At 41.8% G+C, this 13,916-nt stretch overlaps 1 protein-coding gene across 2 annotated transcripts in view; it reads right to left on the bottom strand.

Annotated features, from left to right (window-relative positions):
* MCF2L (MCF.2 cell line derived transforming sequence like) overlaps window positions 1–13,916 on the bottom strand; it is a gene marked incomplete at its 5' end in the record, with an annotated part of 150,888 nt that overhangs the window by 48,522 nt on the left and 88,450 nt on the right. For both annotated transcript variants that reach the window (XM_084265938.1, XM_084265939.1), the window contains one exon: window positions 11,387–11,501. In XM_084265938.1, coding sequence (XP_084122064.1) covers window positions 11,387–11,501 — 115 coding nt within the window. The remainder of the gene's footprint in view (window positions 1–11,386; window positions 11,502–13,916) is intronic.

The raw sequence follows: 13,916 nt of genomic DNA on the forward strand, positions 1-13,916 counted from the left end.
AACTCGTCTATCAGACACCAGCTCTTATTCCAGCAACGTTTTGTAGAAGCATAGAATGTGTTGGGTTGGAAGGGACCTTCAAAGACCATCTAAGTCCAACCCCCCTGCAGTGAGCAGGGACACCTTTAGCTAGATCAGGCTGCTCAGAGCCCCTTCAAGCCTGACCTTGAATATCTCCAGGGATGGGGCCTCTACCACCTTTGTGGGCAACATGCTCCATTGAGAGGAAAAAAAGGAAAAAGATGAGCCTGGTCCATTTCTGGCACAGGGCACTGCACATAAGACAACAGTGGGAATGCAATGATTGACAACTGCATGATTTTGTCTTTCATTTTTGTAACTTGTTATCTCTTCAGCTGAAAAAATGGAAGCAGTGAGCTCATGCAGGAAGGGCAGTTGGGAGGACACGTCCCTTGCTTCTGATCTTCTTGGAAAACCATCCACAGCACATAAACCCACGGAACAGGCTCACTCCAAGCTTCCTGAATTTAATGCCAATGCTTTGTGGTGTGGAAGTCACTGCACCTTTATCTCTCTGTATCCAGATCTCTGGAATCAGGGACAAAAGTTGCCATCCACTCATTACTGTGTTTGACTAGTGAGTTCCTGTACTGTGCTTCATCAAAAGGTTGCTGATCTAGAATTTGTTATATTTAATTATTGGGCCCTCTCACAGTCTCTTGAGGAATTTTAACTGTGGAAGGAAAAACCTACCCAACTCAAACTAAGGGTGACCATTGTTCAGAAAGAAATATGGGAAAATGAAGGAATTTCAGCAAAAAAAAAATAAAATGAGACAGTCGAAGCACTGCTGTACAAGTGCAGCCTCTAGTGGTCTGTCCTAAATCACTCAATGCCAAGTAAAAAATATACATAAAGATCCTGGCAGCAACAGCTGCCTTTCACACCTGATGAGACAGCCTGCAGCAGGAATACACCCTGTAAGCAAGGTGGCACCATTTCTCACTGATTTGTGTTTAAAATCTGATTTTGAAAATAAAGATATGCCTCACCCTCAAAAAACAACATAATAACCCACCCCTCAGCTAAATCACACTGAATATAACCATTCTACTGTCTTTTTCATTCTACACTGGAATTCTGTGAATAGGTGGATTTTTAAGCGCACACTCAAAACACAGCACTTGGACCTTCTCCTTACACTGGTTCTGATAGTTACCACCTTCCTTTCAGAGAAGATTTTTCAGATGAAGCTGCATGGAAGACCACGAAAATCACAGAATCACAGAATGGTAGGGGTTGGAAGGGACCTCAAGAGATCATCAAGTCCAACCCCCAAAAGCTGATCCTTTGTGCTGGAGCTGTAAAAGCTTCATTAGTAGGCAAGGTTCAGGTAAAAAAATTCATGCATTTCCCTCCCTCCGTGGTGCACTTTTCATATTTTTCTCCTTCTCCACATTCTAGTTAACTCTCCCTGAATCTTAGCCAGCATACCACTGATGAAAGCCTTACCTCTTCCCTTTCCACTTACACTTAACTTTTGGTCTTGGCTGCCACTGGTCCATGCCCCAGATATGTCTGAAAACACCACATTGTGTTTCAATTTTCTCACAACTGGGGAATCATCAGATACACACAGCTGTATTTTAGGATCTCACAGCAGGCAGCAGTGAACAAGAATTGAGATGAGTGTTGGGCTGTACAATGGCATAAATAAAAACCATGATTATAATTTGCTCAAGGGGCAGAATAGACAAGGAAAATCATACAGCCTGGAAGAGTGACACCATGAAAACACATTTTGAATCTTTATAAGCAATGGCAAGATAATTATGCATGATACTGTGACAGGAGATCTTAAAGGCCAGATCAACAGGAGACGAAATAATGAAAGCAACTTCAAAGAGCTTTGTCTAAGGGGCTGATAATAATTCAACACCTTGGAAGTCTCACCCAAGCTTGACAATAACTGCAGCCCAGAAAGCCACACGTGGTGACACGCAAGCCTTCCCTGATCTGAAAACCCTTCAGTCACTGCAGGACTGTGACAGCAGCAGCTCACTGCATCTGTCTGCAAAGCAAGAGCGCGCAAGGACGATGTGCTGCTATTAGAGACAGACTGTTGGTGAAGCAAGTGCCAACTCCCTGATAACCAGGGGAGCTGCTCTCAAGCCTTGGTCCCAAAGGCAACCAAAGGTCTTTATCCCTCACAGCACTAGATCCTTTAAAATTGAGACACAAATCCAAACATGTTTACTTAAGGCACTTCTGTCTCAAGCACTGCTTGTGTTCCTCAGCCAAATAAGCAGCACTGGTACACACCTTATTTATTTTAAACCATTTATAGCAATTTACATAGCATGCACAATCACACTCTCTTTTCCCTGCTTGCTCAGCTTCAGTGATACAGGCATCACTACCTTCATGACTGGTCCCTACAGCTCCGCTTTATCTCCTAAGCTACTCTTAGGTTTCTCAAACCAGCCTCCCATTTTCAGGCCAATTCCTCCTTAAAATAAACACTACTGATTAGAGTACAGTGATGTTGGTTATATGCCAACATATATGCTGACATTCTTTCTGCTCTCAACAGCTTATGCTGTTGGAGGGAAGCTGAGGGAATGTAGCCAGTGTTAAAAATAAAAACCAGTGTCCAGGCATCATCATCTGCCTGGGCATCTGTTGGTATCACAAGCACTGATTTCTTTTCTGTGGTACCCATCAGACTTTTTTTACGTAGCTCAGCAAGCTCTACCCCATCAAGGAACCCCACAGACTCAAATCAGATTGGCTTCAATGTATTTCTGCAAGTAACAGAAATAATCATTAAGATACACAGTAGTACTTAACAGATCTCTTTTAGTGTGTTAAATTGACTGACGTGTTTGGATTTGCATTTTTTAAGAAGTTATGAATTTCTAAATGAAAAATCCAGTGTAATTTCTTCAGGTTACACAGAACTGCTTCAGGAAGGAGTGTATGAAGACAGACAACTTTGAGGACGCATTTAAACTTAACTACAGATGGCTGAAGTAGGCCACTTTATCCTTGAGGGACCACTAAGGATAAATAGGTCAATAAAGGCAAAAGGCTCCATGCTGATTAAGCTTAAGTAAATATGAACAACAGAAAGCTACCCCATCCTTGCTCTAGAACCATTAGGTCAGACTCCACAAAAGCATTTTTACACCTTTAGAAAACTGTGATATTGGAATTATACATTGTTCCAGTACATTCCAACAGTCATTAATGCCACTGCACAAAGTATTGGTACAGCCTTACCTGGAATGCTGCATGCCATGTGTTTTAGAAAGGTGAATTAACATTAAAATAGGATGTTAAAAACTCTGAATTTGAGACTGTACTAATTAAAGCTCCTTTGTAAAGCCCAGAATTTTAGCAATTAGTTTGAAAAATATTACAGTGCTCAGTTTACCTTGTCTTCTTAACAAGGTAAATTTACCACTGGACAGTGTGTGTGACACACTGTCCACATGCTGCTCAAATTCTCTAAGTCCCAATGGTGTAAGTGGGATTTAAAGACAAAAAGGCTTTGCCTGTGAAGGGCTGAGCTTTTAAACAAGTTTAAGACATTCCCAAGGTAGACATCAAACAAGGGCAAATTGTTCCAAATCCAGAAAAAATTCGGAATTTGCAAGTAATGTGTTGACTTTGACCTATCTGACAGGAAAGCTTCAAACTACCACTTTACTTTTAAGATGCAATGCTCTTACTTCAAATGTAAACCTTTACATTTCCTTTCTGCTTACGGGAACATATGGCATTTACAACTGTTTGGCAGCTGTGCTCTGAGAAAGGAAGGGCATGCACAGCATGACAGATTTTGCTGGAAGTCCTGGGATGTTCTCACTGACAAATCTGAGGGGCTGCCAAGGTAACAGCAGGGTACAGGTTCCACATCTTCAGCCTGGATTGTAATCCGACAAAGAGGAGAGCGTGGAAATGAAACACAGCTGACAGAAATAAACTCTGAAGCTGCAAAGCTGTTGCTCAGCATGTCAGCGCGAACTGTCAGGGTGTCTGGTTTTTGGCACTTCTTACCCATTATGTGGTGACACTCATCCCTGGCACTCTATAAAACAAAAGAGGTTAACTCTTAGCTAGTGGTGGGCCACTTGTTTAGTTTGCAGATAGATGAGGAAACACGTGTGGTTACCCTCCCACGCTGGCTCTCTGCAAGGTCAGCTCAGACCCCGAGGGACTCACCAGCTCGAAGCACAGTGTTATCCCAACACGGCTGTCCCTGCTTCCAGAATGCAGTGGTGGATCGACGCTGAGGACACTGGCCAGACCTAAGGCTCTGGTTCTTCTGGCCCCTACCTCCATCCATCTCACCACGCTTTGCTGTGCCTGTGAACCTTGGACCTGAACCCACTGGAAAGCTAGGCACAGACACTTCTTTTTCAGTTTTCCAGTTAATTCAGTCTTATCCCAAACGTTGGGGATCTCGTGGTGTTAACAAGAAAGGGTCTACCCGAAACTTAGCAAACCATAAGGACTGAGCTTTCAAACTGCTGGACACCAACACTTTTGGAGGTCATCTTGTACCGTATTGTTACTTGGACAGGATGGCTTCTTGGTTTCCAACACCAGACAGTACCACAAACAAAAGGATTTCTTAGAAGGCCGCATTGTGTTCAAGCATTTGTACACCATCAGGATCTCAAAGAAGGGGACGTTCTCCTGGGCAGGAAACCAACAGGGACAGCTTTCAAAACAGGAAACTGCCGAACACGACAAGTTAACCTGAGATATGCTTGAGATCATGCAGCAGGACAGAAAAGCATTACAAAGAGAGGCTGTGCAAGGCTCTTGCTGGACTCAAATACAAAAGGCCAGTGCACTGTATTTAATCAGCAGTGTAGTCTGAAACTGGCCATCAAAACCTGCTCTGAGTTTTCTAATCTACACTATTTCTTATTTCTCTTGAAAGGAACTCTGTATTTAAGGCTCAGTTTTACACTTTTAAAATATTATTTTTTCCCATGACCACAGGAATTTTAGCTTGCTTTCTTTGTTCAAAGATGAACCTATATGAGCGATGAAGCCATTAAAACACTACCCTTTTGTTCTCTCATACAGCATATTGTTTTCCGATTGCAGTAGAAACTGCTAATTAACCAGAAGCAAAACCATATGTTGAAAAATCCTGCCTTTTTTTTTTTTTTTTAACCACTGCAATTATCTATTAATTTCTTTTGGAGCAAGTTCTCATGCTACACCCCACATTTGGCAAATTCATATTCCAAGAATGTGTACACACTTAGCTTAATAATATATGTTTAGAGTGACAGCTGTGATGGATACAAGTAAGTATGAATAACACTCATTTTCAGGGTGCATTGCAAATCTTAAAAGCCTATTTACCAGGGTAAATGGAAAGATGAAAAAATACTTTAAAAACAGAGGAAAAATGAAGAGACAACTGAATACCCAGAGATAACTTTTTAAGGGTACAGTTGGTAGGTATTGCAGGAGCCTATTGCAAACCTGAACAGAATATTCTTCCTTCACCCTTTGTATATCTGGGATGTAAAAGGTGCACCCAACAGGTGCCTCTCCTATTTTGCACTAAGAATGGTAGACACCGGGTATGGAGGCTGTCAGTTTTTTACTCAGCAACCTTGTTCTGCACGACCTCCTTTTCCTACCCAGCTCAGCAGCAGTCCCCACAGGACTCATCCTGTGAAGTAATAGGAGACATTCTTCTCTGCAGAAAGAGAATCAGACCACCTACACAGATACTATAAACTGTCCTCAAAGCATCTCATATAGATGTAAGACTTGGCTCACTGTCCTTTGCTGAAACCCAACTGAATTTAGAGATCACTGCTCACAGACACTTACCTACAGATTTGACCTTTTTCAGCAACTCCACCAAAAAGAACTATTAATTAATCTGTATCGATACTTCTACGTAAAGTACTTGTACTTTGTATTTTAGTTAAAATGCTGTTCCTAGAAAGCACTGCCTTAAGTACGTTACATAATGCCATGATTCTCCTCCTTCCATCTTTGATACTGTAGGTATAACACCAAAAATCACTGGACCTAAAAAAATCTAAGAGAACTCTCACCCTTTCTTAATAAAGCTGTATCTTGTACTTCAATAATAATAATAATAAAAAGTAGCTGCTAAAAGGAAAAGCCTGTTTCAGCAGTATTACACATGTACCTTTAAAACTTATGTCTCATCACCAAAACAGCAGATATAAAAGGATTAGCTGTAATCTTACAGTGTCTATAGCACTCATCCTTAATCCCCATTTTTCCTGATAAAGCTGCAATCTCTGTGTACACGTGGTATGTGCCCTGTACTGAATATTTTGAGATTATTACAAGCTACACACAAGATTTTGTATTTTATCCAGCTGTCTATAAAACCTGAATTTACCTTACAACCTTAATAACACTCACCTGAGGAAGATGGCTCAGCTCTCTGCTTAATGACATGCCGTTGGATGAGAGTTATCAGGATATCTTAACTTGAGATGAGATATTCCTTTCCACTGTATCAGACATTTACACAACTAAGCAAATGCTAATAGCACTATTTGCCCTATTCTACTCCATGGTCATCTAAATTGGTAACATCCAACTTGTAATAGTCAGATTCCAAAATTCGAGATGCCCCACAAGACATTTAACTCTTCATGATCAGAGCTCACTATCAAACAGACAAGATAAAGCTTACACAGAAAAACCTTTCAAAACCCAGTGTTTAGATAACATAGAAAAATAATGGAGTAAGAAGGGACAAGGTCACATTTACCTATAAAATCAGCAGGTTCAGAGGTTTCAGTCTTTCCTCTTTCAACGAAGTCCTACGCTAGTCTTATTATTACCAAGACTGCTTCTGTCATTTGGGAAGAAATCTTGAAAACCTGATGCCACTGCTAAGATTTACTATACCAATAAATATTTTATTGGGCAAACTCTACTGCAGAGCACAGAAAGGTCCTTTCTTATGAGGCTCTTAGCAGGTCCTCTCTGTCATTCCTATGAAATATCATTTCCCTTAACACGCAAGCGCGGGCAGCCAGACAATGAGCTTTGAGTTATTGCTGCCAACCCCTCGCTGTGATCAGGAATCTTGTACAGGGCCAAATAGCACAAGTTGTTTTCTGAAGAGCTGTTGTGGCTCCAGACATGTCCCTGCTCTGCAAAACTTTTCACTGAAAAGGCCATTTCCCCATAGTCAATCAGAATCACAGATTCACAGAATTGACGGGGTTGGAAGGGACCTCAAGAGATCATCGAGTCCAATCCCCAAAGACAGAGAGCAGAGCATGCATAAGAGCTGTGGGTTGCATTTTTATCTTTCCTGAAAATCTGTGCTCCTTAATAAACTAACACAGCAAATATATAAATAATGAGTTGCCTTCAGTGTTCCTCAAAAGCCGCCTCCAAAGCATCCGAAAGAGTCTTTGAAATTTTAGCCTTTGAAAACTAAGTTAACAGCAACAATCCTATCTTACGACACCTTTAACAGCTCTAGAAATCTCACAAATCAAGGAAAATTACAATACCACCCATACCTCTGGGATATAGGCAGTCAATAATTTATCATTAGCAAAACGTGTTTTATAAGGGGATGCATGCTGACATCTGGCTAGTGGCATTTCTGCAGCTTGATATTCCTACAAACCTGCACAAGGGCTCATCAACACAATTTTACCCAGCAAGCTAGTTTTATACCACTAGTGATGATGTTAAGGATGCTTTCAGCCCTTTGAGATTACAGCAGTTCTCAGGCACAAAAAGGTCCCGGTTTTATCAGTACCTTAACAGTGGCATGATTTTTCCAAGACTGGAATTGAAATACTATCACCCCAATAGCTAAAATATTCTTATATTTACAATAGTTAAGATGCTAGTCTTTGTATCTAGCCAGCTGGGCTGTCCCTCAGTATATGGAGAACAGTGAGCTCTTTCTAAAGAATGAGAACTAAAAGAAACAAGACAATCTGACAAGAACAGCCAGATTTTAAGTATGGCCGTTTCTGGAGCAATACACATAGAGTGGTTGTTATTGGGTAGGTGAAACAAACAGAAGAACATCCAGAAAAATCTGCTCCTAGACTTTTAATCAGTGAAAACGTGCTCCTGACTAACTGATGCTCTGGGATGTGCTCAGTGCTCCCTCCCTGCACCAGATGCTGTTTGTTCCGATGAGAATTTCTCACGTAAACCCCACTCCGTGCACAAGTTCAGCGGCCACCACGAAGCATACCACCAAGAACTTTCAAAAGGAGAGCCAGATGTGAATTTAGAACATAATTATTTGTAATAACAGCATTCAAGAAAAATATTATCAAGAGAGGCTTAGCACCACACACTTTAACCAGCACAGTGATAAACAAAGAAAATGAAGCTGGCTATCAGCTTCATAGCTCTTCTCTAGGGATTAACGAGTACAACCAGAAGGGCACATTACAGTACAGTATTTCCTCACAGGGAGTGGGTCCTACAAAATAATGAAGAGGAAACCCCTTTACAAGAACACTGCTGGTTATCTTCATGCTTGTATGGTAAACAAAAGCACACATATGCATGAGGGACATCTGCCACAATTAATTACAAATGTGAACTGAGCATGGACCGTGCTGAGTTGTACTGAATGCTGTCAGTGTAAAGAATATGAAATACAGCTTGAGATGAACATTTAATCTGTGTTACACAACCTGTGTTTCTATCGGTTTTTAATCTGGGAGAGCAATAGAGCCCAATATGGAAAAGACATAAAGGAGATTCTCTTGATTCATACCTTCAAACCTGAATGACTGAATCTCAGAAGGCTTCTAGTCCTATCTCCTACTCGAAGCAGGGTCAACTCCAGGTTTAGATCAAGTTTTTCAGGGCTTTTTATGGCCAGGTCAAAAAACCTCCAAGGACAGAGATTTATTTCATAGACTGTTGGCAGCATGTCTCAACATTTCAGTATCCTCCCACTGATCTTTTTTTTTCACCCAGTCTCTTCCATCCAGGTCAGAACCTCTCAGTTCCTATTCGCACCCCAGGCCTCTCCCTCCCCACTGTCTAACCCTGCCAGGAGCCTACTGCTCCTTCTATCAGTGAAGATAGTGGCTGTTGGGTTCCCACAGCTTTCCATGCCCCAGCTAAACAAGCTCCACTCCTGTAGCCTCCCTTTGTACATTGGTGCCAGCCACTGTGAGGACCCCACTGGACCCACACCAGTCTGTGAACCCCCACCCCATGGTAGCTTAGAGCTGAGGGCACACTGCAGGTGGGGTCTGGAGCCCGCCAGAGAGTCAGCTGCTGTCACCTGGCACAGCCCTGGGGCCACCAGCCTTCACTGCTAGCAAGGCATCTGTTGCCCACCAGTGCCCCTAGGTCCTTACCAGAAGAGCAGCCCCACAGGCAGCTAGTTCCTATCCTGTTCTCTTGCAGGGGGTTATCCATCCCAATTGCAGGATTTGGCATTTGTCATTGCCAAGTTTCATGAGGTTCCTGACAGCCCACACTTCCCACCCATCTAGGTTCCTCTGTGTAGCAATGCTTCCCTCAAGTGTACTGACTGGTCCACCAGCTTCTCATCCACTAACTTAATGAGAGTGAACTCCATCTCCTCCAGATCCTTGCCAAGGATGTTGGCAGCACAGATATGTATGGTTTCCTGAGGAACTCTGTCTCCAGGTGGAACATGAGCCATTACCCACCACTCTTTGAACTTGACAATTCAAGCAGTTTCCCACCTGCCTAGCAGTGCATCTTTCAAGATGTAAAAACTCAAAGTGGATACAAGGGAGACTCTGTTGAAAAGCCTTGCTTAAGGTGAGGAAAGAGACACACACAGATACCCACACATCCAGTAATCTCATCAGAAGAAGGGGTTGGTCAAGCACAGTTTATTGTTGTGCAATCCATGCTGACTTTCTTCTTTCTTGTACCCATAAACATATTTTCAGAGGTCTCACTCCATAATATTCTCTCAGACCAAAGCAAGGTTGACCAGCCTGTAGTGCTCCGGATCACTACTCTTGCCTCTCCGGAAAGCAAATGCAGTACCTGTCTTTCTCCAGTCATTGCAGTCTATCTCCCATTTCAAACACCTTTCAAAGATGATTAAGGGCAGCCTTGCTTGCCATTGGCCAGTCTACTCACCACTCTCAATGTAGCTCATCTTATCCCAAAGACTAGATATGGGTCAAGATTTCTCAAGAGATCCTTGACTTGATACTTAGCTGTTGCTCACCATTCTCCTCCTTGAATCCTCTTTCTAATAGACCTGGGAGACAGTGTCAGAGAAAACTAAAGCAAACAACTCCAGTGCCTCAGTCTTATCTGTGTTGTCTGTGCTGTAATTTATTTAGCCCATTCAGCACACACCCACCTTTTCCTTGTTTATTCCTATACTAAGAAAGCAGTAAGAAAGGTTTTTTTGGAGAACCTTAATGTCCATTTCTGCTTGTCCCTCAGCTCCAGGTGTGCTTTGACCTTCCTGAAACTGTTCCTACATTTTCTGTATTTTTCCTTTGTAGCATGTACCTGCTTTTGCCTCCTGTGTGCAGTCTTTGCACTCCAGCTCAGTCACAAGTTCTCTGTTCAGCCAGGTCAGTCTCTCTCTCTCTATATATATATCTATCTATTCATTTTTCAGGTCATACCATTCTTGAGCTTGGAGGATGCTGTCCTTAAAAACTTGCTAGCTTTCCTCAGCGTATTTACTCTTTAGAGTTACTTTTCACTGAATCCCACCTTAAGTCTGTTCTGCTGAAGTCTTGTATCTAAACTTTACTCTGCTAGTTGCCTTCCTTACCTCTTTCAGCACCCTGAGCCCCAATATTTAATTCTCTAACAGATCTGCAACAAAATTACAACTTTTACTGAGCAGCCCACTGGTAAGAACCCCTCTTCTAAGAGACCCAGGATTAACTGCTGGCCTGCTTAGTGCCCTCAGACAAGGTTTTGGAAGTGCTGCAAAGACTGTACATTCAGTCGGGGCAGGAGAACAGAGCACAAGTGGTTAGGACAATCTGCTGTATGTAACCATGGAGCATTCTGTCACACTGAGTAGCATCTTGAACTGCATCCAGGAATTAGCATGTTCTGCCAAAATTATAAATGTTTTCAGTCAAAACACAAAACACTGCACTCTAAAGTAGAGCAAAAATAAGAAACAAGAGGACAACACCCATCACAAAATCTGCATCCATACATACCAGGAAGCAATTTTCTGATGAAATAGAAATAACACTCTATAATTTAACTAGCAGCTACACCAGGCAGTTGTCACTAATCAACACTTACTGACATTGCACCATAGGCTGCATTTCCCTTTTGTTTAATTAAACACCAAGCTTGACCCTTACACCATCGTGTACGTGACTGTGAAAAATCACTTGGCAGATAAAATGGTCTTTTCCTTGAGACAGGTGCTCACCTGGGGATGCTCGTCAGGTAGGTCAGGACATTCTGGAATTCTTTCTCAGGAATCTCGCTGAAAGCTGGATAGTCTGGAAAGGTGATAACAGGGCATCCATCTCCCCCTCTTCCACCTACAAAAGAAACAAGCAGCAGGCATGGTCACATCTGAGTGCCTTAACCTGGCTTGCAACTGCCCAGTAATGAAACTCCTGTGTTTCTTCTTTCCTTTTTTTTTTTTGTACAGGGCTCATCAGTGTGGACACTGTTTATTTGGAACAGTGCAGTCTCTTCTTCAGAGCTTAGGAAGCTTTACAGGCAGGAGCTTCTACACCACAGGCTGTAAGGGGTTTTTCTCTGTGCCAATGTCTTTGCTTATGTGAACACAGTTCTGACACCAGGTGGCAGTGCATCTTTCTGTTGATAAACGTCAACTGTATGTAAATATAACCAGTTTGACAGGAAAAAAAATGAACTCAGTTAATTCAGAATTAAGGAGGCGAATCTCCATCTTGAACTGAACTCAACCTTCTTATCAGTTTGAACTCATTCCAACCCCACACACACCCCATGTCCCTCCTCCCACACCAGCCTCCAGCTAGGTGTTCTGCTTCCAGGACAGTCTATAAGAAGTGGTAGAACATTAAAGAACTGTGGGAAGGTGTTTGAAATGAGATTTCCCGTTCAACTTCTCACATCACCTACAAAAGGTAAAGCAGAGCCTAACACCTATGCTGCAAGACAGACACTGCTGAGCTAGATCCGATCCATATCTTTTCTGGCTTTTGCACCACTGGGTAGAATTCACAGAAGCAACACTTTGTAATGTGCTCCTCATACGTTTTTAGATACAAAATGTAAATATTATTATTTTTAAGGCAATGTTAACATTTCATGTCTTATGCAAGTATTTTTTTTAGGCTGAACAAAGGACTTGTTGAGTCCCAGCAACTGCATGAAGTTAACAGTTGGGGGTGGCAGGGACACATTGCTGGAAAGTTATCTTTGCTTGTCAGTTCTAAAAGAGAAGAAAATCAGCCAAAAATGGCTGTGCCAAAATAACAAGACTTTTTCTCCAGCCTTGAGATCTGACAATTATGCACAAGTCAGCTGTAAACTAATATTAACAACGTTGTCTGATCACGACAGCAACAGTGATTTGTAAAAATCACAGCGTGCTATTACTGACTTCAGGTGCCTTTGTATTGAACCTCACCAGAAAAGGAGAAATATTTGAGCTCAGATTCATTCAATAAAAGAAACTCCCATTTCCTTTCAAAACAGCACCTAATTAGAGGACTCAAAGAGCAATATGGTGCTACCACTGAATAACTCTTGAAACTGAACTACATCAGGAAATTCTGGATGCGCTGAAACAGCCACCAAATACAGCTATTATGCAAATATCATGAGTTTGAAAACATAACCTTTACATCATCCAAACGCTGTAATGTTAAGGCAATGGAGTTAATTTTAGCTATGTAGATGTTCACAACACAAAAGTTAAAACCAATTTTGATGCTATTAGGTTCTGTTCTACCCAGGCTTTCAGTCCCAAAGTGTTTTCCTCTCTCATTAAAAACATTTTCCAAGCACGATAATGATTATTTCTGTTGCTTGTGAGGTGTTGTTTCTCTAGAGTATCTATTTTTAGGTACAATTATACACTATTTGCAGTATCCTGTTCAGTTACTTGCTTTGTTCTACTTAACTGGTATAAATAGGACATCTGAAACAAAAGAAGAACAATAGGCTTGCAGGACACATCCTAAAAGCAGAAGCCCAGAGTATGACCTTCAGGAAGTTCCCAGACCACCACCGATTGTCAAGGGCAAATAGAGCCATCCTGCCTTAATGCTGCCTATTAATTTTCAGTTCCTAGTCCACTCATCCTTGGTTATCTCAAGCAGAGACAACTCTGTCATGCCACATGCTGTTAGAAGATCATTGCTCACTGATTTATCTTTTTCTCCAGTATTTTCCTGATGGGATACTTAAACCTTCAAATGCTGCTCAAGTGCTTTTCCTTATCAAGACCTCGCTGCTGAAAGGACTTTAGGGCAGAGTGAAGTGCTATACATAATAAATTCTGTAACATTTCAGCTTTAACATTGCTGGCCTACAGAAGTTGCTCCATATCACAGCTTCAAACACTTGGCCACCAATGGGAGACAGGCCACTGGGTAAAGCAGCCACTACTTACAGATGAGCATCTGCCACTGCAAGCTACAAAAAGGGCATGGGAATATAACAAAGTAAATATTCTACATTTTAACTGTGTTTGTGTTAAATAGCAATAAAAGTTGTAGGTGACTTGACTTTAGAAAGTGTCCTTGATTTCATAACGAACCTGGTGCAGCAAGGAATGATTTATTGCCTTTATTCAGAATGACTTCCACTTGCTTCCCCTCTGCAAATGCAGCATCACACAGTTAGTTTATTCCTAAATTTGCTGCGTAAAATATGATTGCCTTCCCTTGTCCTAGAAGTAAATTAAGCCACAGAATTTAGGGGGAGGAGATAAAATGGAAATGGGAGCTTGGGAAACT

The sequence above is a fragment of the Gallinula chloropus genome, assembly GCF_964237585.1.
Source record: "Gallinula chloropus genome assembly, chromosome: 1".
NCBI lineage: Eukaryota > Metazoa > Chordata > Aves > Gruiformes > Rallidae > Gallinula > Gallinula chloropus.